Source organism: Dama dama, chromosome 25, assembly GCF_033118175.1.
Source record: "Dama dama isolate Ldn47 chromosome 25, ASM3311817v1, whole genome shotgun sequence".
NCBI lineage: Eukaryota > Metazoa > Chordata > Mammalia > Artiodactyla > Cervidae > Dama > Dama dama.
The window spans coordinates 45,583,127-45,606,338 of record NC_083705.1 but is presented as its reverse complement, the minus strand read 5'-3'; the positions used below and the strand labels follow the sequence as shown (position 1 = coordinate 45,606,338).

The 23,212-nt window shown below is 40.0% G+C and overlaps 2 protein-coding genes and 1 long non-coding RNA gene across 3 annotated transcripts in view; 2 read left to right on the top strand and 1 right to left on the bottom strand.

Annotated features, from left to right (window-relative positions):
* LOC133046424 (sperm flagellar protein 2-like) overlaps window positions 1–23,212 on the top strand; it is a 189,072-nt gene that overhangs the window by 136,280 nt on the left and 29,580 nt on the right. Inside the window, exons 27-31 of the mRNA XM_061129237.1 lie at window positions 3,164–3,292; window positions 5,281–5,419; window positions 8,919–9,148; window positions 21,809–21,915; window positions 23,021–23,203. Coding sequence (XP_060985220.1) covers window positions 3,164–3,292; window positions 5,281–5,419; window positions 8,919–9,148; window positions 21,809–21,915; window positions 23,021–23,203 — 788 coding nt within the window. The remainder of the gene's footprint in view (window positions 1–3,163; window positions 3,293–5,280; window positions 5,420–8,918; window positions 9,149–21,808; window positions 21,916–23,020; window positions 23,204–23,212) is intronic.
* Window positions 8,941–23,212, bottom strand: part of LOC133046426 (uncharacterized) — an 84,261-nt gene continuing 69,989 nt past the window's right edge. Inside the window, exon 3 of the long non-coding RNA XR_009690508.1 lies at window positions 8,941–9,064. This is a non-coding gene — a long non-coding RNA (uncharacterized LOC133046426). The remainder of the gene's footprint in view (window positions 9,065–23,212) is intronic.
* On the top strand, window positions 18,778–20,649 carry LOC133046425 (uncharacterized). Its single transcript, XM_061129238.1, has 4 exons — window positions 18,778–18,842; window positions 18,960–19,168; window positions 19,264–19,387; window positions 19,477–20,649. Exons 1-4 carry the CDS (start codon window positions 18,820–18,822, stop codon window positions 19,826–19,828), a joined length of 708 nt encoding a protein of 235 aa, XP_060985221.1. The 5' UTR covers window positions 18,778–18,819; the 3' UTR covers window positions 19,829–20,649.

Genomic DNA, 23,212 nt, shown 5'->3' with positions numbered 1-23,212 from the left:
ATTCTATGAGGCCACCATCACCCTAACTAATACCAAAACCAGACAAAGATGCCACAAAAAAAGAAAACTGCAGGCCAATATCACTGATGAACATAGATGCAAAAATCCTTAACAAAATTCTAGCAAACAGAATCCAACAACATATTAAAAAGATCATACATCATGACCAAGTGGCCTTTATCCCAGGGATGCAAGGATTCTTTAATATCCACAAATCAATCAATGTGATACACCACATTAACAAATTGAAAGATAAAAACGATATGATTATCTCAATAGATGCAGTAAAAGCCTTTGACAAAATTCAACATCCATTTATGATAAAAACCCTGCAGAAAGCAGGAATAGAAGGAACATACCTCAGCATAATAAAAGCCATATATGATAAACCCACAGCAAGCATTATCCTCAATGGTGAAAAATTGAAAGCATTTCCCCTAAAGTCAGGAACAAGACAAGGGTGCCCACTCTCACCACTATATTCAACATAGTTTTGGAAGTTTTAGCCACAGCAATCAGAGAAGAAAAAGAAATAAAAGGAATCCAGATTGGAAAAGAAGAAGTAAATCTCTCACTGTCTGCAGATGACGTGATCCTCTATATAGAAAACCCTAAAGACTCCACCACAAAATTTCTAGAGCTAATCAATGAATATAGTAATGTTGCAGGATATAAAATTAACACACAGAAATCCCTTGCATTCCTATACACTAACAATGAGAAAACAGAAAGAGAAATTAAGGAAACAATCCCATTCACCATTGCAACAAAAAGAATAAAATACTTAGGAATAAATCTACCTAAAGAAACAAAAGATGTATATATAGAAAACTATAAAACACTGCTGAAATAAATCAAAGATGATACAAATAGATGGAGAAATAGACCATGTTCATGGATCAGAAGAATCAATACAGTGAAAATGAGTATACGACCCAAAGCAAGCTATAGATTCAATGCAATCCCTATCAAGCTACCAATGGTATTTTTCAGAGAACTAGAGCAAATAATTTCACAGTTTATATGGAAATACAAAAAAACCTCGAATAGCCAAAGCAATCTTGAGAAGAATGGAACTGAAGAAATCAACCTGCCTGACTTCAGGCTATACTACAAAGCTACAGTCATCAAGACAGTATGGTACTGGCACAAAGACAGAAATATAGATCAATGAAACAAAATAGAAAGCCCAGAGATAAATCCACACACCTATGGACACCTTATCTTTGACAAAGGAGGCAAGAATATACAATGGAGAAAAGACAATCTCTTTAAAAAGTGATGCTGGGAAAACTGGTCAACCACTTGTAAAAGAATAAAACCAGAACACTTTCTAACACCATACACAAAAATAAACTCAAAATGGATTAAAGATCTAAATGTAAGACCAGAAACTATAAAACTCCTAGAGGAGAACATAGGCAAAACACTCTCTGACATAAATCACAGCAGGATCCTCTATGACCCACCTACCAAAGTAAGAGAAGTAAAAGCAAAAATAAACAAATGGGACCTAGTTAAACTTAAAAGCTTTTGCACAACAAAGAAAACTATAAGCAAGGTGAAAAGACAGCCTTCAGAATGGGAGAAAATAATAGCAAACTAAGCAACTGACAAAGAATTAATCTCAAAAATATACAAGCAGCTCCTGCAGCTCAATTCCAGAAAAATAAATGACCCAATCAAAAAATGGGCCAAAGAACTAAACAGACATTTCTCCAAAGACATACAGATGGCTAACAAACACATGATAAGAGGCTCAATATCAATCATTATCAGAGAAATGCAAATCAAAACCACAATGAGGTACCATCTCATGCGAGTCAGAATGGCTGCTATCAAAAAGTCTACAAACAATAAATGTTGGAGAGTGTTCCCACTTTTGTGGGAATGCAACCTAGTATGGTCACTATGGAGAACAGTGTGGAGATTCCTTAAAAAACTGGAAATAGAACTGCCATACGACCCAGCAATCCCACTGCTGGGCATACACATGGAGGAAACCAGAATTGAAAGAGACACGTGTACCCCAGTGTTCATCTCAGCACTGTTTACAATAGCTAGGACATGGAAGCAACCTAGATGTCCATCGGCAGATGAATGGATAAGAAAGCTGTGGTACAAAAAAAAAAAAAGAAAGAAAGAAAGCTGTGGTACATATACACATATTACTCAGCCATTAAAAAGAATGCATTTGTATCAGTTCTAATGAAGTGGATGATAATGGAGTCTACTATACAGAGTGAAGTAAGTCAGAAAGAAAAACACTGATACAGTATGCTAATGCATATATATGGAATTTAGAAAGATGGTAATGATGACCCTATATGTGAGATAGCAAAAGAGACACAGATGTAAAGTACAGTCTTTTGGACTCTGTGGGAGACGGCAAGGGTGGGATGATTTGAGAGAATAGCACTGAAACATGTATATTATCATATGAGAAACAGATCACCAGTCCAGGTTTGATGCATGAGACAGGGTGCTCAGGGCTGGTGCACTGGGATGACCCTGAGGGATGGGATGGGGAGGGAGGTGGGAGGGGGGTTCAGGATGGGGAACACATGTACACCCATGGCTTATTCATGTCATTGTATGGCAAAAAAAAAAAAAAAAAAAAAAAAACACTACAATATTGTAAAGTAATTAGCCTCCAATTAAAATAAATAAATTAATTTTTTTAAAATGAAGTGAATTACAGATTCTTGACCATAGGTTACATTTCCACTGTATCTGCATGAGGCTGTTCTCTCGTCTTTCTTGATGAGGATCTGGGGAACACTGACCAGTGCAAATATCCTTGAAGACTGTTGTTTCTCCAGGTGGCCAGCACAATCTTGGGGTTTGTTAATTTCTGTCCCCAAACTATAAATTGCACCCTCTTTGGAGTCTGTGACCTTGTCCACACTGGCCACATATCTCATTTTTCCATGATGCTACATGAATGGGGCATTTTTATATGTGTCCAGCCAGATACCACATGGAGAATTCTCAAGGAAAGATTATTAATGTTTCATCACTCACACTGTCTGGCCCGGGGTCTCTCCCAAATCACTAGACATGTATAGCTCTACACACTCCACTTTGTATGCATTTTGTCCAAGTCCCTGTGTATGTACTTGCCCATTAGTAGATAACTCAGCGTGATTCATTTCCCTTTCAGGTAAATCCCCACCTATGGCAGAAGCTGCTCCTGTAGTAGTGCTGGCAGAAGAGACTGAGGAAGTGGAAGTAAAAAACGAACTGAAGCTCAAAATAAAGGAAGAGCATCTTGCCGCCCTGCAATTTGAAGGTAGCAATTGGGAAGAACTAAGATGATATTTTGAGTAGAAGATAGACCAGCAGGCAAGCAGCCCTTGGGTGGCTTTGTGTCTGTGAGGCACAAGCAAACTGACTGAAAGGCATAACATTCAGTTGGCTGTTTTCATGCGACCATATGAAGACTAGATCTGACTGTTGTATGATTGTCTCCTGGGATCTCAAAAAGGGAGTTTGGGAAGAGGTTAGAAGAGCATCAGCAGTAATTAAAATCTCAAAGTAAAAAAAAAAACAGAAGCAATATTTTAGAGTTGGTGTGCTCTTATAGGCTGAAAGAAGGCTTAAGGCTATGCTTCTATAATATAATAAGAATAATTTAGGCATCTTATTAGGCAAGTAAACCCTGACTAAAGGTCAACCAGTCCTGAAAGGGAGCTCTTGGGAGCAGACCCCATGGAAGAGTTAGTGATGGATCAATAACATTCAAGGGCCTCATTCTCAATGGAGAGTGACAATTTTGTATGACGTAATCTCCTGGCTCTTCCAGGTGTCTTAAAATACAATTCAAAACAAAATTTGAAAAGATCAAGAAATTGAACCAAAGTATCCTCATTGGAAAGAAGCCGTGGTCAATATACTAAATGTCAAATCTGTAAAAATGCAGCGTTGGATATGCTGGGACCCATTAACTACTCAGTGATGATTAGCTACTAAAGATACTTTCCATCCCTTGATTCTCTCCTTTTCTCCCCTCTCTTCATCCTCCTACCACCTGGTTTCTTATTTCCAAGAGTAAAATCTGAAGGATGTTGAACACAGAAAGTCAAGACACATGCTTGTCCCATTGCCTGTTCCCACAGCTGCTTTCAGTAGCTAAGTATACGTCATCCTTCAGTTCATTCCATACATGGTTCCTAGTGTGGCTGAATTCACACATTTACACAGTAAAGGTTTTCTGAGTTTCTACTATATGCCAGTCCTACAGTAGGTGAGAAAAATATAACATATATACACAAACACAAAGCATCAAAAGAAAAAAAATACAGAGGAACAGAACTGCAAATGATCACTATAATATCTTGTGATATTGGAGCCCGGTGGACAGGACAAAGGGCACAAGCAGGAAGTCAAGAAAGTCTTCCGTGCAATTGAATTCATGCTTCAGCTGAACGAGAAGAATGTTAGAAGTATGTGCAGGGGACGATGGGGGCACAGACTGGGGAGGGCAGCTAGGTGACCCACCGATAGGGAGTAGCTGTGGAGTCTGAGGCACATTCTGGAAACAAGGGATCTGGGAGGTGGAGGGTCACGTAGGCCCTGCCCAGAAAGTTCCATTTCCTGTATGGCAACTGGGAGCTAGTAAAGAATTCTGGGCAGAAAGTGCCCAGAAGCACGTGTGCAGGTGAGACGGGTCACTCTGGGGTGGGTGGATTTGGGTTTGAGGTGGGGAAGGGAACTTGGAGAAAGCAGGATGGAGGTGATTGCTGTAGTGAAGGCGAGACATAAATCAGTGTTAAAACGTGGCAATGGAAAAAAGCAAAGGAGAAAGATTGGACAGATATTTTAGAGGGAAATCACAGACCTCACTGTGTGCCCAGAGTATCAACGGGCCCTGGGACCATGGGCTTCACCTTCCTCTCACCTGTGCTGAAGAACATGGTGTCACCTTCCCAAAGTTCTAAGAAGAGAGATCAAGAGACTTAGTTAGCCTCCCCCTTTTTGAAATTCAGAAATTATCTATTTCTGTTTTCCCATTCCAATTTATCAAATGGTATATGACAAAGTGTAATTATATGTAAAATTGAACTATAATTTTGGTTTAAGTAAACTGTCAAACAACTCTACTGCATACTATTTTGTTTCCAAGGTGGATAGGTTATTGATTATCCGTGTTGGTATATCAAAGATGTGCCAAACATTCCACAAGCTAAAGCATAATTGGTTCAAAATTGAATTTGGTTCATCAGAAGGTTCATGCCACATAACACATTAAAAACATCTTTATTTCTCTTTTTTAAATAGAGATAGCTACACAGTTCCGACTTGAACTGATAAAGGTAAAGGCGTTGGCTTTCCTGGAAGAGTTAGTAATAAAGGCGGTCGATGTATATAGACTCATGGAAAAGTGGCTCGGTGAGAGGTACTTGAATGAAATGGCCAGGTAAAGAACTGCATGACATTTTAAGTATTTTGAATATTTACTTTGCTAATCCCTGAAGACCACAATTGATCAAAAAAATGTTAAATGTTTACAAATGTGAATTACATTTATAAATAGAATTTTGACCTTTTAGGAAATCACCTATACACTGGTGTTGCTTCTTTTTAACCACAGTTAAGTCATGTATCCAAGGGCACTACTGCACATTATTTATGATAGTTTGGTTTTCCCACTGCTCCATGAGGACCTTAGTGTACGAGGTAAGCATATAAGCAATTTAAAATTATTCTTTAGATGTGATATAATGTTTCATATCTTTCTAATGCCAGGCTGCTTATTATTCAGGGCCAGTGAGCAGGAGATGGAGAAGGCATTTATAGGAATGCTTTCCCCATTAGGCTGATTCCCTTGTGACAGCCAGTTAACTTTTCTGTTAGATTCTAAAAGCTTTCTAGATCCTCATTTCTAGTGAGGAACAGAACTGTAGTCTAGAGCAGAAACATACCTGTGGCTGATCATTGTTCTTTATGGGGAGGTACAGGTCCTTAGAGAACATCTCATCCTCTTAATTCTCCCCGGAAGGTGTAAGAAAGCAGCTCAGCAGAGCAAAAATGCCCTCAACAGTCAGGAGACCAAGAGATGGGGACTCTCTCCTTGTCCACAAATTACAGCATGCCTAATCACTTCCGACCCCACAAGCCTTATCTGTAAAAGAAAACACTCCAACCAAGTTCTTCTAGAGGTTTCTGCTAGATTCTGGGCCACACCACAGTTTGCAATAAACATTTACTGATAAGTTGGAAGTCATGGCATACCTAGAATACAAACAGCAAGTGTTCTTAGAAGCAACATGGGCCAGCTAGAAGATGGTTGTTATGGTTAGTTTTCTCCAGTTCTTGCCTCATTGTGAAAGTTCTGTTGTAAAATCCTCAGCTTCATTGTTTGTATCTAAGTTGTTGCTCTCTCTCTCACACACACACACACATGTACACACACGCACGCACACACATACCCCTCAGCCTGGTCACCTCATTGCCATAATGCTTAAAATAATTAGACAGTTACTCATAGAACAGTGATGTACAGTCCTGATCTCTGCCTGCCACTTACAAATGAAAGTGTACCTTCTTCATTCTTAGGGTTCACAGCGCCCATCCTTGTGGTCACTAAGTGTAAATGCTTATTTTTATCAGACGGATACATATTTCTCAGATGGATTGTGTGTGTATGTCTCTCTCTGATACCTGAATATGGCCACAAGAAATGAAAACCTGGTACTCTTCAGCTATGCTCTTGGTTTTGGTTCTTGCAAAAATCCTCCAGTGACAAGAAAAAATGAATAGGTAGAACTGCTGGATCTCTTTCAACTTCGAATCCCACTTTTCATTCTGGCATTTCTCCTTACCCTACCCTCCTTTTGAGGTTACTCTTCATAACCTTCCACTAGATGGCACACTTATTTTGATATCCTGGTTCTGGCTGGGTCTCTGCATGCATTTGGTGTCCCTCCTCACCCAGTGCCCCTTCTCTGCCCCAACCTACAAACACCATCAAGCAGATGGTGAACTATATCAGTTCAGTTCAGTTCAGTCGCTCAGTCGTGTCCGACTCTTTGCAACCCCATGAATCGCAGCACGCCAGGCCTTCCTGTCCATCACCAACTCCTGGAGTTTACTCAAACTCATGTCCATCGAGTCGGTGATGTCATCCAGCCATCTCATCCTCTGTCGTCTCCTTCTCCTCCTGCCCCCAATCCCTCCCAGCATCAGGGTCTTTTGCAATGAGTCAATTCTTCGCATGACGTGACCAAAGTATTGGAGTTTCAGCTTCAACATCAGTCCTTCCAATGAACACCCAGGACTGATCTCCTTTAGGATGGACTGGTTGGATCTCCTTGCAGTCCAAGGGACTCTCAAGAGTCTTCTCCAACACCACAGTTCAAAAGCATCAATTCTTCGGCACTCTACTTTCTTTACAGTCCAACTCTCACATCCATACATGACTACTGGAAATACCATAGCCTTGACTAGACGGACCTTTGTTGGCAAAGTAATGTCTCTGTTTTTTAATATGCTATCTAGGTTGGTCATAACTTTCCTTCCAAGGAGTAAGTGTCTTTTAATTTCCTGGCTGCAGTCACCATCTGCAGTGATTTTGGAGCCCAAAAAAGTAAAGTCTGACGCTGCTTCCACTGTATGGGCACTCACAAATATAGGATGCTGGAATTAAATTCAAGATTGTCTCTTGAAAGAAAATGACTAATAAGATTTTTTTGTTTGTTTGTTTGTTTCTAATATACAAATATTTTGGTGTTCCTGAGTTATATAAAAGCAGATTAAATATGCACTTTTCTGCCATGTTCAATCTTTATTGTAAGATATAAGATTCTTTCTGTATTACAGTGATATTTTAGTTGTTGTATAAAACTTCTCTGGCCTTTAAAGTAGCCTTTAGTTAAACTTATAACTATAATCCCTAGGAAATCCTAAATCCATGCTCTATGTGATTTCACATTAATAACCGTAAGGTATGGAGTTATGTGTTTTGGGCTCCCTTGCAAAGATGAGGAAATTGGAGAGCTTAAGTCACTAACTCAAGGACCCAGGGCTGGAGACGGTGTACAATGAGAGCTCAGCTTACAGGGCTTTTTCCAGCACACCACAGTCACTCCAAACCTGCTTATACCATGTGATTTAGCTGGGAACTACTATTCACCAGGCTTCCCAGGTGACTCAGTGTTAAAGTATCCGCCTGCAATGCAGGAGATGTGGGTTCAATCCCTAGGTCAGAAAGATTCCCTGGAGAAGGTAATGGCAACCCATGTCAGTATTCTTGCCTGGAGAATCCCATGGACAGAGGAGCCTAGTGGGCAACAGTTCATGGTGTCACAAAAGAGTCAGACACAACTAAACAATACCAACAACGTTATTCTCCATAAACATAGGAAAGCAATTTCAATGGGCTATCTCGTCAGAGTCCATTCTGTCAAATGGGTCTTAGATAATATCAAACTTCTTGATATAAAGTTGGAGAAAAGCCATTTTTCTTGAAATCCATTATCAACTTTAATTCATTTTACATACAACTTGTCCTGATTCCAAATAAATGCATTATACTAATAGTCATATTTTATAGGTTTTTCTGTCATATAACCTTATTCTGGCCCATATTTAGAATGAAATATATCTCTTGACATAATCTTGCCTAATACCAATAAAATCATTTTAGTGGAGTCTCTTTTTGTTCAGTTTTTTATAAAATGTGAAACTATTAGCCCTGTAATGAGCATGTATTTTATTTCTAATCTATGTTTATTTATTTTTACTGCCTTTGTACAAATGGACTTGAGGATAAATTAGAATTTTTAAACATGCAGATTGAATTTTCTAACTTAGCTATATTTTCTAATGTGTTAACTCTGTGTATGTCTAAGAAGAAAACACTATTAATCTGATAGTATTTTCAATGGGGATAACCCTATTCATGTTTCCACTTTCAGTGTGGAAAAACTAACTGGGGTAGCTCGCTATCACATTGAAACATCAACCAAAATTCAGAATGAACTTTATTTAGACCAAGAAGACTTCTTCATTAATGGCGATATCAAAGTCTTTCCAGATCCACCTCCTCCGGTACGCCCTCCACCTGTGGAAAAGGAGGAAAACAGCACTCTGACCATCGAGCAGCTTGACAGCCTCCGGGATCAGTTCTTAGATATAGCACCCAAAGGTAAGAAAAGTGATTATTGTGAAAAGAGGACAAAAAAAAAAAAAAAGATTGAGGTTAACCAGGAAGGCAATCACCTGTCCACAAGTAAAACAGCCTTCTGGGGTCGTGTGGTGCTGAAACGAGCCCTTGCTTCATTCTAGTTTATCTAGTATTTGCTTCATACAACATAGATCTGAATTAAACAGAGCAAAACAGTGTCTAACACTTTGGCAGTACGGCGACCCTCACCCCTGGTAATTCTCTCCTGCTCTCCCTGCCCCTGGCTAATTTGGCAAACTTGAGCATTACTCCATCTGGCGGTTGAGAGACAGGCTTTGTGCATCCTTCAAGTTTAAGTTTCATTGGGAATTTACTGGGATTATGAGCTATGTTTCTATCTCCCCAACTAGTCTAGGGAGGGAGACCAGGGAGTAGAGAATTTCCCATTTATGTATGCCTTTTCTTTCAATATTTTGTAGACCAAGAGCAGAACCTTTGTTAACACACACTCGCCTAATCAATTGATTAATTAATCTGTTCACATGTAAGTGTACACATTATTTTATGCACACAAATTCTTGACTTCCTTCACATTTTATTATTATGACTCTGTAGCACCTACACAGGCTTTTTAAAAAAAGTTTTGGGTGTTTCTACGTATAGATATTCAACAGTGAGTGCCATCAATTGACGCACACGTAATTTCGACAGAACATGGAGGGTCATCATCTGCATTTTACGGGTCAGGATACTGGGTGGTGGAGCAGTTGAGAACTTGCCTATGGTCACATATCCCTCAGGACACTTCAGGTTCAAAGGTCTTGTCCCTTCTCACTGAACTAAGTTGCATCACATAAAGAGGTTTGTCTTCCAAATCTCCTACTTACTGGAAAATCATTTGCTTTTCCCTAGAGAATAGTCAGCTGACCTTTGTCCATTACTAACACAATGTCACTTTCATAATGGGTATACTTCACTTATATATTTTTTTAAGTTCAGTTATTTCCAGAAAACCACATTAGATCTCATTAGTCAAGAGAGTATTGCTTTACTTTAAGCCTAAAGACTTCCTTGCTAAGCCCAGTGGGTGAAATAGGTGTAACCACTGTATCCCTGGGTAGTCCCCTACCCTGGGAAGTGTCACCTCAGATAATTAGCTTGAGTGGGTCTACACCTCCAGGATACAAGGGCATAGTAACTCAGGTTGGCAGCATTTGAGTAGGGGGCAGAAGGCCCAAAAATATGGCTATCAGCAGCTACAGGAAAAAAAAAAAATCTCAATTTTATACAGCCAGCACATGAAATTCCTTCAGTCCTTATCAAGCAGATTCCAGCCTCTTTGCCATTGTGTGGGCTTACGATGTCTTTTTATTGCATATTTCCTTCTTCAAAGTTGCTTTTGCTTTTCATTTTATCCAGACTATTGTTTATATATAAAATAAGACAGAGCTATAAAAATTCAAATATGAAATATAATTTGCTTTAATCCTAAATGAGGGTGACTGGAAGCAGATCAAAATTTAAAGCTTTGGGGGACATTTGAGTAGGTGGAAAATTATCAACCACTCATAGTCCCTTTCAGAAGAGACTTCATATTTATGATGATAGCCATAATACATTCTTGGATCCAAACTTAAAATCAAGAGTTTGCATTTCAACTAAAAGTTTAAAAATAAATTACAGGGACTTCCCTAGTGGTCCAGTGGCTAAGACTCTGCACTTTCACCACAGGGGGCGCTGGTTCAAATCCCTGGTCCAGTCCTGCTGCAAGGAGTGGCCAACATGTAAAAAAAATAAATAAATTACAAATATCAGTTATAACTTGACATGTGTATGTCTTAGATTAACACTAGAAACTGGACTAAAAGATATCAACTGATTCACTATTTTCAGAGTATGGTAGGAAGAGGAAGGAAGGGAGAAGAAAGAAAGGGAGGTAGAGGAGGAAGGAGATAGTTATATATAATATATATATTTTTAAAGTAGATGTAAAAGGAAAACCACTTGCCCTAGGGACTTAGAGCATAATTTGAAAAGGCATCCAAAGAAGAAGAAAATATAAACTTCTGTTTAGGTTCTTTCCAAAACAAAATCTGAACTTGATAAACAAAGAAAGTGCTCAAGAATGCAAACAAGGGAGAATCAGTGTGCAAAGAGGTTGGTCAGGAAAACTGCGCAGAAAGACAGCTTGGTGGGAGGAACTGAAAGAAGTAAAGAGTGACTAGATGGCAAGGATACAGAGGATATTTAAAGTTGGGGGAACAGTCCCCAGAAAGCATGGAGCTATGAGGCTTGAGTACAGATGCTCACGGAAAGGTCAGGGACGTCTCTGCTTCTCCTTCACCAGTTGTGTGAACTGCAGGAAAATAGATACAGAGATCAACTCTTTCTGTGAAACCACCTGCACCCACCTGTGCTGGAGAATTATCCAGATTTAAGAATAACAGTTGTAGTTGACACAGAATTGACAAAGCTATATAATACTGTGGGATTTGGAGATCTTGGTTCAAAATGAGTTACGGTCTATAAGCAAAAAGTTTAAACCCTTTCTTTGTTATTAGCTCAGTCATACTATTTGAAAAAATATATGTTGCATATGGCACTTTTTAAGTTCATGTGAAATACTTAGCACAGAGTCGAGCGGTCTATCAACAGAAATAATTTTCATGGTTGTCATTTTGCTCATGTATAAAAGGTAATACAAAATAATAATCATTCTATTTCCTGCATCCCAGAGTCACAGAATTAGAGGTTCTCTGATGACATCTTAGAAGTTAATTACCACTCGCCCTTTCTCCTAGTTCCTTTGGCCCCCAAAACATCCTCGGATTTAAGTCTTTCTTCTTCGATTCTTGTGATTATTAATGGATACACATCGATCTGTCTTTTACATGAAGTTTTTGTCATATTTTTTTCAAGAACTAGAAAATCTTTTAGAATACCTCTTATGGTACTTACCCTAAAAATCTACAGTTTAAAAAGACCATCTTAACTGAAGTGATAACCATTTTGAAAATATAGAGCAACTGGCTGAAAGTAGTACCTTTCTAAATGTGGATTCCCACAAAACTTCCTGCTTGAACTTGAAAATTGCTGTTATATCTAAGCCAAGAAATGTGAGCATTTTCTTATACTATTTCACATAGTCCAATGCAACCTATGATATCTAAGATGCAAGCATCAAGCTCACTAAAATTAATTAAAATATGATGAATAGATTAATCTTTTCTAGGAAAAAAACATATATATTTGCATGTAACAATCATTATGTTACTAGGGCTGTAGTAAGAGTATTTTAGCAAATTTACAAGGGCTATCAATGTCATTAAGTTACACTTTGTTACTTTTAATTATGCTACATAAATAAAATTGAGTGAAATGGATAATCTTTCATTAAAACAAGTGACTGAATAAATACTTTTGAATAACTAGTATCAAAATATTAATAGAACTAAAGCTTAAAGAGTTTTTGCTGAGTACTGGTTATCCACATGAAAATTAAGTCATTAAGATAGTGCTTACTGAAGATAACAGAAAATTGAAAGTGTGTCATATACTGTCATGCTGTTATTCAGCCCTTCTTTCCTCATCAAATTCTGCATGTGTCATATTTCTATATCTCCTTTGATAAAGGCAGTCATTAGACATAAAATACCATTTGTTGATTGTCACAAATATTCCAGGGAAAAAAGATCTTATATGTGATAATCATACAAAATTATGCAAAATGTAATTAAAGGACTTGTCATGCTAGCATTTTTATTGCCACCCAGCAAATATCTATACTTAAAATTTTAGGAGCAGCTTAAGTCAGTAAGAGAGCCTGAATCATCAGGACCTTTCCACTGCCTGTCCCAGGAATCATTCCCATGAGCATACTCCCAGCACAGAATGAATTTTGTGCGTATTCTCTGAATTATGGAAGTAGTCAATATTGGAATGGTGTCAAGCCCTATGTGTCAGCCCCTACTCAAGCATCTCCACGTTAATTCACTTCTTACCCCTGGCTGGATGAGGAAGAAGACCCATCCGTGGGTAAGAAGGGTCAGACAGCTCTTTCCAACTCCCCCTCTTGTCAAATGACTGTAATATGATCTTGAGCAAATTATTTAACCTCTTTTAGTCACAGTTTCCTCATCTGAAAAATGGGGTATTTCACTGTTATGAGCATTAAAGTAATTAATGTTTGTAAAGTGCTTTAAAAGTGTCTGGCACACTGAATGTGCAATTCAGATGTGATATAAACCATTATCACTTAATTATATAATTACAGTAATTTATATTCTTATGTAATATATAACATGATGCAATATGGATACAAACTCTGCTTATTATCCAGAATGTGAGCTCAGTATCCTGAAGGTGCACATGCCCTAAGAGGTCCCTGCATAGCTTTGCCAGTGGTTCACCGGGTAAAGAATACATATTCAATGCAAGAGACACAGGAGACACAGGTTCGATTCCCCAAATCCCCTGGAGAAGGGTATGGCGATCCACTCCAGATTTCTTACCTGGAGAATCTCATGGACAGAGGAGCCTGGCAGGCTACAGTCCATTGGGTCACAGAGTCAGACACGACTAAGTGACTGAACACATAGGAACACAGTGTTATCTTAAAACGATTCCAGAAAGAGAAAAGAAAATTCACAACACCGGGTGGAACTGAACCATGAGGTATGCAGCTCCCTGGGGACTGTAAGCCTCCAAACCAAGAACACTCAGCTCTGTACAGAGTGAGCTCTGAGTAGGTACATATTGTCCAAACATCAAGTGCCAAGCACATCAGGAAGAGAGTCTTTCTCCAATGCAAGCAATTTGGAGTCTGTTGAAGCTGGAACACTTCAACAGTGTTCCAATGTCCCCACTTAAGCCATAAGGACTCCTTTTCTTTGTAAGCTCATCAGTACTCGATGTAATATCTTACAGAGATTTGGTTCATAGTTATTTTGATTTCTGCTCAGAGGCTATCCAGAGAAAACACAATTCAGCAAATTCTGTACCCTCAACTTCTTCTTCAAGAGAGGCAGTGCTTAGTTTTTCAAGGCCTGCAACTTTGTTCTAAAAAATGACAAGTGTTCCTCTCAACCCCCTCTTGGAGACCCTTGGATTCAGTGACTGATCTCAGAGACAGGGCACAAATTCAGGAAGTCTAGGCTGTAGTGGCTGAGCTATATCACCCAGCTCTGTGGTTTTTACAAGAATCCAAGGAGGAAGTAGTTGTTGCTCCTGTGTGGGTCAGCAAAGAGTGTAGTCCACGGGAAACTTCTGAACAGAAGCTTACAGGAAGAGAAGCAGGGGCAGAGTCTTCTAGGCACAGAAGAAAATGGAATTAACACTGAGATTTTGAAGTTGCATGACCTATTTAGGGAATGGGCAGTAGACCAGCCAGGAAATAAGGGCCACAAAGAGCTTGTGGTCAAGCTGTGAAATCTTAAGATTGTGTGATCAGTCACTCAGTCATGTCCGGCTCTTTACAACCACATGGGCTATAGCCCATCAGGGATTTCCTAGGCAAGAATACTGGAGTGGGTTGCCAGTTTATCCTCCAGGGGATCTTCCCAACCCAGGGATTGAACCCTCATTTCCTGCAGTGGCAGGCAGATTCTTTCCAACTGCGCCACCTGGGAAGCCCATGTGAAGCCTCAGGCTGCCCCCAAAGGCCACACTGGAGAGAATTATCGAAGCCATTTAGAGCCAAAGGATGTGGAGATTGGATTGGAGGGAGGATAAGACTGTGTCTGAGAGCAGCAGACACTACTGTCTCCCTAGAAAGCCTCAGCTACCCTAGAGGCACCTGGTGATTCCCTGAAAGGAGTAACTAGACAGTTGTTTGGGTTTTCCCAGGCTCAGGTCTTTGAGAAAATTCTAGAACTATGACACCATACTTTGCAGGTAAGTAAGCTCCCTATTTTGATCTGAAAAGTAAATTAGTCTGACATTTACTCAAATCAAAAAATACAGAAAAATTTCTTAGAAAAGTGGAGAAGGAAATGGCTAGCCACTCCAGTATTCTTGCCTGAAAAAATCCACGGACAGATGAGCCCAGTGGGCTACAGTCCATGGGGTCGCAAAGAATCAGAGACGACTGAGCGACTAACACTTTCATGCTTCTTAGAAAAGGTAAAAGAAAGGATTGATGTTATTAATAGGAATATCTAAGCAGGTGGCAAATCCTAGGGATTAAGGCAGGAAGGAGTGTGGCACTCAGGAGCCCTATGTTTCTCTCAGCCTGGAAACTCCTTCTACTCGCTCAGAGTCACATCATAGAAATGCAGTAGTAAATCTAGAAGCCTTTGGACCTGGTAGAATAGTCTGTGGGCACAGTTCCAAGTATCTCTTCAAGGGGAATGTAGTCTCATGAAACCAGAGAATTTACATGAGGCCAGTGAAAAAGTGTGTGCTCAGAATTCAAGATAGCATTTCTGTAAAATCTGGCCAGAAAGCTAAAGATGTAAAAACTAGCTAAATTAGTGGAGAAAGTTAAAAGTCTTTTCATTCAACAACCAGAGTCTGCTTTTTTCATGCAGCTGTTCATGTATTCACCAACTCTCACGCGTTTAGAGCAGGCACCCAGCATGGTGCTGAGGGTCTAGTGTGGGAAGCTTAAAAGTTACCCAACTTGCGGGTAAGATAGTGGGGGCAGTGGGTCCCAGCTATAAGGAGACTAGGTTTAAATGAAAAATGGAAAATTTAGGATCTAAAAATAAATAAGGATTTGTTTTAACAACAACAATTGCAAAAGGATTGGTTAAAAGGCAAAATATAAATTAGAAGCCAATAAAGAGGCAGAAGCAGATTGACATGAGTGCAAAGGTTTTCAATTTAAAGATGTTAAGAGACATGAGCTCCAAAATATCAATTAGGAAAGGAGATTTATTTTCTTGAACATCTCCCTAGTGCTCAGCAGTCATCTGTCATGTGACAAAGCACAGAAGAAGGGTGGTTCTGTCTGTTGAAGAGGGAAAGCCTGGGACCCTAAAGCCTTAAATTGAAGCAAACACCAAGTGTGTGTGTCAACATGAGTCATTTTAATATCAAGTCACACAAGCACATGTTCCAGATTTCATTGTGCTGTGAAATAGGACAATGTCATCTCATGACCAGGAGTTTCACAGAAGTTGTAGGAGAAGAGAGAGATGTTGGTCTAGGCTCTCTGCCTTTAGGAAGAAATGTATTTTAGGAGTTTTGTGTGATTTTAATTATTTTGTCCTTCTGTCCAGATAAATACATATTCCTCTGTCTGGCAGATAAATGAGTGTCAGAAATTAGACCTTAAGGGAAAGGAAAAAGATGAGGCACAGCTCCTTTGCAAAATAATCTAAGGATGCCCTCCCCCTTTTTCTTATAGATCTAAATGTAAAATCTAAACTGTATAACTTCTTTTAGTATCAGTAAATTTTTTAAATTTATTTTTGATTGGAGGATAATAGCTCTACAGTGTTGTGTTGGTTTCTGCTGGACAACAAGGTGATAAGTATACACATATCCCCTCCCTCTTGAGCCTCCCTTCCACACCCACCTCCCCTCCACTCAACCCACCTCTAGGTCATCACAGAGCACTGAACTGAGCTCCCTGAGCTATACAACAGCTTCCCACTAGGACACCCCATTTGTAGCAGCCAACCAGTACCAGCGAAGGTGGGCCCGAGGCGGGAGGGGAGAGGTGTCCAAAGCAAACCCTGCTGAGGCAAGGCCCTCCGTGTCCTGTGATTCTCGTGTTTTCACCCAGAGAAGGCAATGACAGCAAAAGACCCTGCCCCTCTCCTGCCTGGAGAAACAGATTCTGGGGAGAAGGAGACCATAGCACCCTTTGCCCACAGGAGAAACCTGTAATATGAAGTGTATAACAGAGGGGGCTAAGTAAGACCACCTGCTAGCGAACCCCAACTCCACCATGGATGGCCACTGTGACACTGGACACATTAATTACCCTTTCTGTGTCTTAGGTTTTTAATCTACAAATTGGCTGTCAGTGCTAGTAACTGACCCACCTTCTTAACCATGTAAAATAGGGATACTGGGTGATGACAAGTAAATGATACAAAGCACTTGGAGCACTACCCAAAATGCCTGGTAAGTGGTAAGCCCTCCCTAGGATTGTTCTAGAAATAATAAGTTCGGAGTGGGGGACAGGAATTAAAATTGCCAGTAGGCATCGGAAATGGAAATCGTTTAAAATAACAACATGGAGTTATTTTAAAGGCAGGGATCCTCCAGATGATGTGAGTGGATTCACCAAGAAGCAGAAAATGCCTGGGAAGCTTGACCATTACCTCCCAAAGAGGAGCAGTCAATTTTTGAAAATTTGGCTTAAAAAATACCCTTGGCTTGTATACGATGAGATACTAAATCTTATGTTCTGCGGCCTGTGTCGTAAACATGGAGTGACATCAAAGGGAAATCAGGTGAGTTTTTTTTATGGCACGGATAACTTCAGGACTGAATTTCTCAACGCGCATCATCTGAGCGAGGCTCACGCCAAGGCGTCCCTCATGGAAGCCACGAGTGATTCTCCAGGGAGCAGAGCGACCACGGAGCTGATGGTGAGGACCATGAGCAAGGTGACCCTCGGCCGGGTGGAGAACCTGTTCCGGTCCTGCCACGCCATCGCCAAGACCGGACGTCCCCTCAAAGACTTCCTCTGGATGTGTTCGCTGGACGATATGAAGGGCGTTGATATCGGCCCCGTGTTCAGAACCAGTAAATCTGCCAGAACTTTTACCTACTTTATTGCTGAAGTGGAACGGAGAACTCTAAGAGAGAAGTTAGAAAAAAGTCAGTTCTTCTCCGTCCTCAGTGATGGGATCGCAGACAGTTCCGTTGAGGAAGCTGAACTGGTATATGTGCAGTTTGCACGCGCAGGGAGAGTGCACTGCCAAATCGTCGGGGTACAGACCGTGGAGAAGAAGGAGCCCCGGGCGATAAAACGCGCCATCGAGAAAACTCTAGAGAGAAATCTTCAACTTCGACTGTCGAACCAAGACTGGGCAAAGAAACTGGTGGGTTTCGGAAGTGATGGAGCTCCGGGTTCAGAGGGAGAAGACGGCGGTGAGGTGGCCCTGCTCTTAAGGGAAATCCAGCCAGGTGTGCTGTCTGTATACTGCTTTGCCCATCACCTCGAACTGTCTTACCAGGCGGTGTTCCAGAGCGTTCCCCTCTACAACCATGTGAAAGACCTTCTTCATAGCATGTACCGCTTCTATCACGATTCTCCTGCTCACAGGAGTGCTCTGGTCACTGCTTTTAAGGGCCTCCACCTTCGACCTGTGATGCCCTCTCAAGTCAGAGGCCGGAGGTGGCTTCAGGGATTGCAGGCTGCCCTCCAGAACTTTCTCAAGGGATATCCAGCAATTGTCCAGCAGCTGCATTCAGTAAGTAATTTTGAAATATGGTACTATTTCAGATTTTCAGAATTTAAAAAAAAATACTTTTATTGAGCAATTTGAGATAATTTTGAGAAAGATAAACCACTGTTTTATTCCCAACCTGTGTCACAGGCAGAAGAAAGCAGAAGTGACAGCAGTCATCAGAAAGCCAAAGAACTCCTGCAGTCTCTCCTCCAGGCAGATGTTGTCAAATTTGTCCACTTCTTGGTGGATGTCGTCAATGTCCTTAGCATACTGTCCCACGTCAATCAGAACAGAAATTCCTCAATTGCTGATATATTTGCCACCTTAGAGTCAACACTGGAAATGCTCCGAATTTATCAGACAAGGTGAGGCATCTGGGATGATCTGAGAGTCTATCAAAACCAGACAGCTGGACTTGGGAAACCATTTGCCAGAGGCTTTTGCATGTAATCATCTCTTGGGGCATTTTTTCCCCCTCCCAGACCAGGGCCAAAAGAACGTGGGGTGGATTCAGTCACACACTTTCATGATAACTGCCTGGAAGGAAAGGGAAACATTTCTGACATGAGAAACACGGTTTTAACACATCTTATCAAGAGGCTGCGAAGCTGTTTCAGAGATGCCAACCAAGATGTGGTGAAGGCAACCACGATTGGAAGCTTTAAACTGTGGCCAGCAAAAATAAATCAAGGTAACCCATGAGCACTGGCTCTGATTCTGTTGTTCTTTAAGTCTGTACACATGTCTGTCAGATATGTGACTTTTTCTTTGGCATATCGATTGCAGAATTTGGAGAAAAAGAGGTGGCCATCCTGATTGCACATTATGAACCAGTATTAGAGGCAGCCAAGGTGAAAATTGATCAAGTAGACACAGAATGGAGCATGATGAAATTGGAGATCTACTCTAGGTAAGCATAAGTAACCTAGTTGATTTATAAATATTGGGGTAAAACTTAGGAGTCTCCATCCTTCACATTTTTTCATTTTTTTCTCCTAGATTTCAGAACATTCGCAAACTGACCTGGGATTTTGTGAATTCTGTTTATTCACACAAGTATCCAAACATCCTGACGCTCATTGACCTCGTGCTGAGCCTGCCTGCCAGTTCAGCTGAGGCAGGACGCGGCTTTGGTCAGATGAAGCGCACCAGGTCCCAAATGCGTGCCAAGGTCGAGGCTGACAGCATGACGGATCTCCTGATAATCCAGTTGAATTCTCCGGACATTAACAACTTTGACCCTAGGAAAGCCATTCATTTATGGAATACAAGAACACCATCCTCAACTGATGACACAAGACCTAACTCAGATTGCTCATCAAACTCAGAAAGCCTTGGTGAAAGCGACTAGTAATGTGATAAATATCAACCTCATCATTGATCCTAGCAAAAAGAACTGTTTTCAAAAACCTGAAATTTAAAAGTCACCAGTCCTCACATCAAACACAAAAGGCATTTGGCATCATCCAGACATACAAAGCAAAAACCCAAAGATTGGTTTTCCTATAACCTTCTAATTCTAGTTCTATATTCACACATTCTTTCACACTCTTTGGGTGAAGTGTATACCTAAGCAATGGTACTATCTTGACATCATCTTTCTGAGAGTTATTGCTAAGGGTAACCAGACTATAATTATGATCAAGAGTGCGTCTAGGCCTGGCTTACAATTAACTGTTTTTCCTGGATAATTCTAATGGATGGCTGCATTAGATAAGTAACTTAGGGCCAAATGGAAATAACTTTTTTTTAATCTGTAAATAAAATGTGTAAGCTTATCTATTTCCATTACTGCATTATTTGTGAAGGTCATATTATTATATGCCTTGATCATTTAAGAAACAAGGCCAAAGATCAAAATAGTTTTTGCATTTCACACTAAAGTCCGCAGATAAATAAACCCTATGTGAACTGAAAGTATTTTCTTAGAACACTTTGCTTGTGCCATAGGTATTAGAGACAGTGGAACTATTTTACAAATCTACCAGAAATTTTAAATACTTTGAGCCTCTTCATGGTTTCAATTGAGTTTATTTCTGGTTTCATTTTAAGGAACATGAATGATTTATTTCTAACTTATCTGAAAACCAATGTAGTATCACATACAAAGCTCATTTTACCAAAAATTCCACTACCTGGAAAGGTTATTCTCATTTCTATAAAATTGGATATTCAGGTTTGGTCAAAAAGGATAGAGAATTTGTTTCTGAACAACTTGCTGAATGGCCAGTCACATCAAAGAAAGACATATTCTACTCTTGCTACACAGGAAATTACCTTCCAGATCTGAAACTTGTGTATTTTATTTGAACCACTGAAATTTTAAAATGATTACTACATTTCCCCAAAGGTTAGAGGAAATAACAAAGTTCATGTTGGACTTGAGAAATGCTAAAAACTTAGATATAGGAAGAAAAATGTGAGACTCTACACCTGTTTCGCTCTTTTTATTCCTAAACAAAGAAGAATAGCTGTATACTCTGGACCTGACAGTTACCCGAATACATGTAGGAGTGTCTCCTGGCTCTAGAAGGTACCTCTGCAATGGGATTTAGACATATTTTAAGCAGATACACTTATTTTTGCTTTCCTACTTCTTTTTTAATGCATGTGCATGCAATTTGAAATGAGCAACAGACTAAGCAAACATCTCATAGTAAAGTAGATTCATGTATAAGAGCAAAAGCCTTTGACATATTAGTGACCTTTTATAAAATATATCAGAATGTTTGAGCCAATTAGATAACTAAATTAGCACTTCCAACCCAGTAATTTAGTAATTCAAATATCCCTAAATTTAACCCAAACAAATATATTCTGATCTAAAAAAAGCAAAATGAGGATAAATGTGTTATTTTGATCACAGTGGTGATATGCATGCATTTGAAACACCTTTATCCCATATTTGCCAAAATGTTGTATTCTAGTGCCCTACTGCATAACAGGGATATTACTGTAAATAATAGTATTCATTTTAATAATATAAATAATAATAGGAATAATGGACTATTTTTTAATTCAACCTATTCTGAATAAAAGGTCAAAGAAGACTCCAAACCAAAATACAAAGTCCCAGTATTTTACCCAGTCTGGAATGAGTTATTACTAAGCCAAAAAAGACATGTTGACTTAGACAAGAAACAACCATGAAAAAGAATCAGGAAATTGATTAATATTTTTGTATTTTCAGAATGTTTAATGTTTCTCTAAAGGTTGCAGTTTTAAATAAAATGAATAAAATGATTATACAAATATCCATTATTTATCCCATTTTTAGCAAAAGAAACAGTTCATATAATAACACCAAAAAATATTTCTCCTTGTATTGTAGGTATAATAGGTAATAAAGCATTTGCTGACATTCTGCTGGATTTGGTAACCCTGAACCTTGGGACAAACAGCTTTCCTAGTAGTTGGATGCACCTCACTCAACCTGAAGTAAGCTTCAATTTTGTTTGGGTTTCAAGCCTTGAGAATTCTCTTCTTTTATCAATAAGTCAATAGTTTTAAAATAACCAATCCATGCATGGTATCTGACATTTAGCCGAAAGTGAAGTCACTCAGTCGTGTCCGACTCTTTGTGACCCGATGGATTGTAACCTACCAGGCTTCTCCATCCATGGGATTTTCCAGGCAAGAATACTGGAGTGGGTTGCCATTTCCTTCTCCAGGGGATCTTCCCAACCCAGGGGTCGAACCCAGGTCTCCCGCCTTGTAGGCAGCCAATAAACTTGAATGAACAAATAAAAGAACTTCAAGTTAAGACATGTAGTATATTCATACACAGTATTCGAAAATAAGTGATGATGCTGACAGTCGGTGAAACCTTACAGAGACTGTGAGGGTCAGCCAATGAGTTTGTTTCTATTACTACCAGATGGAGTGATCCTAACGAGTAACAGTAGATGATTCAGGCTTGCTTTCATCATATTCTGCTCCTTAAGAAAACAAGATGGTTAAAGAATATTTCCCTACAAGCTGTCAAGCCCTCCCACATTCATATCATCTTTATTCCTCCTCTGTTGGAAAGGTACAAAGTGTACTGTGGTCACAAGCGTTAATTCCTTGTGTGCGTGTGTGTGTGCTAAGTCACTTCGATCATGTCCGACTCTTTGTGACCCCATGGACTGCAGCCTGTGAGGCTCCTCTGTCCGTGGGATTCTCCAGGCAAGAATGCTGGAGTGGGGTGCTATGCCCTCCTCCAGGGGATCTTCCCAACCCAGGGATCAGACCCAGGTCTCTTGTGTCTCCTGCATTGGCAGGTGGTTTCTTTACCACTAATGCCACCTGGGAAATCCAATTCCTTGTGTAACAGTAAGTAAAACCTACAAACGTCAAGGAAGCAAAAATGGAAACACTCTCTAGGTTCTGTCTGGCATGGATTGCTTGGTAGAATCTAAGGGAGCAAATCAGCTCTGACTGTATTAACCAAGCTGAAAATCTTACTTCCTTCACCAGAACCTCTCACTATGAAATGCACACAGGTGGAATGTCACAAGAGAATCATGCAAATATCCCAATGGCATTTCCTGTTTTCTTCTAGTTGCAGGAGTTGGCATCTTTGTTGGTAACAAACTCGGAGTCCGTGGACTGGCGAAAATTCTTGTTAGTAGCCGCACTGCCTTGGCCCATCCCCCTGGAGGAGGAGCTCCTGGAGACCCTGCAGAGGTTCAAGGCCCTGGATGTGAAGCAGCTGGGCACCATCACTTATGAACAGTATAAGCAGGTCACTCCC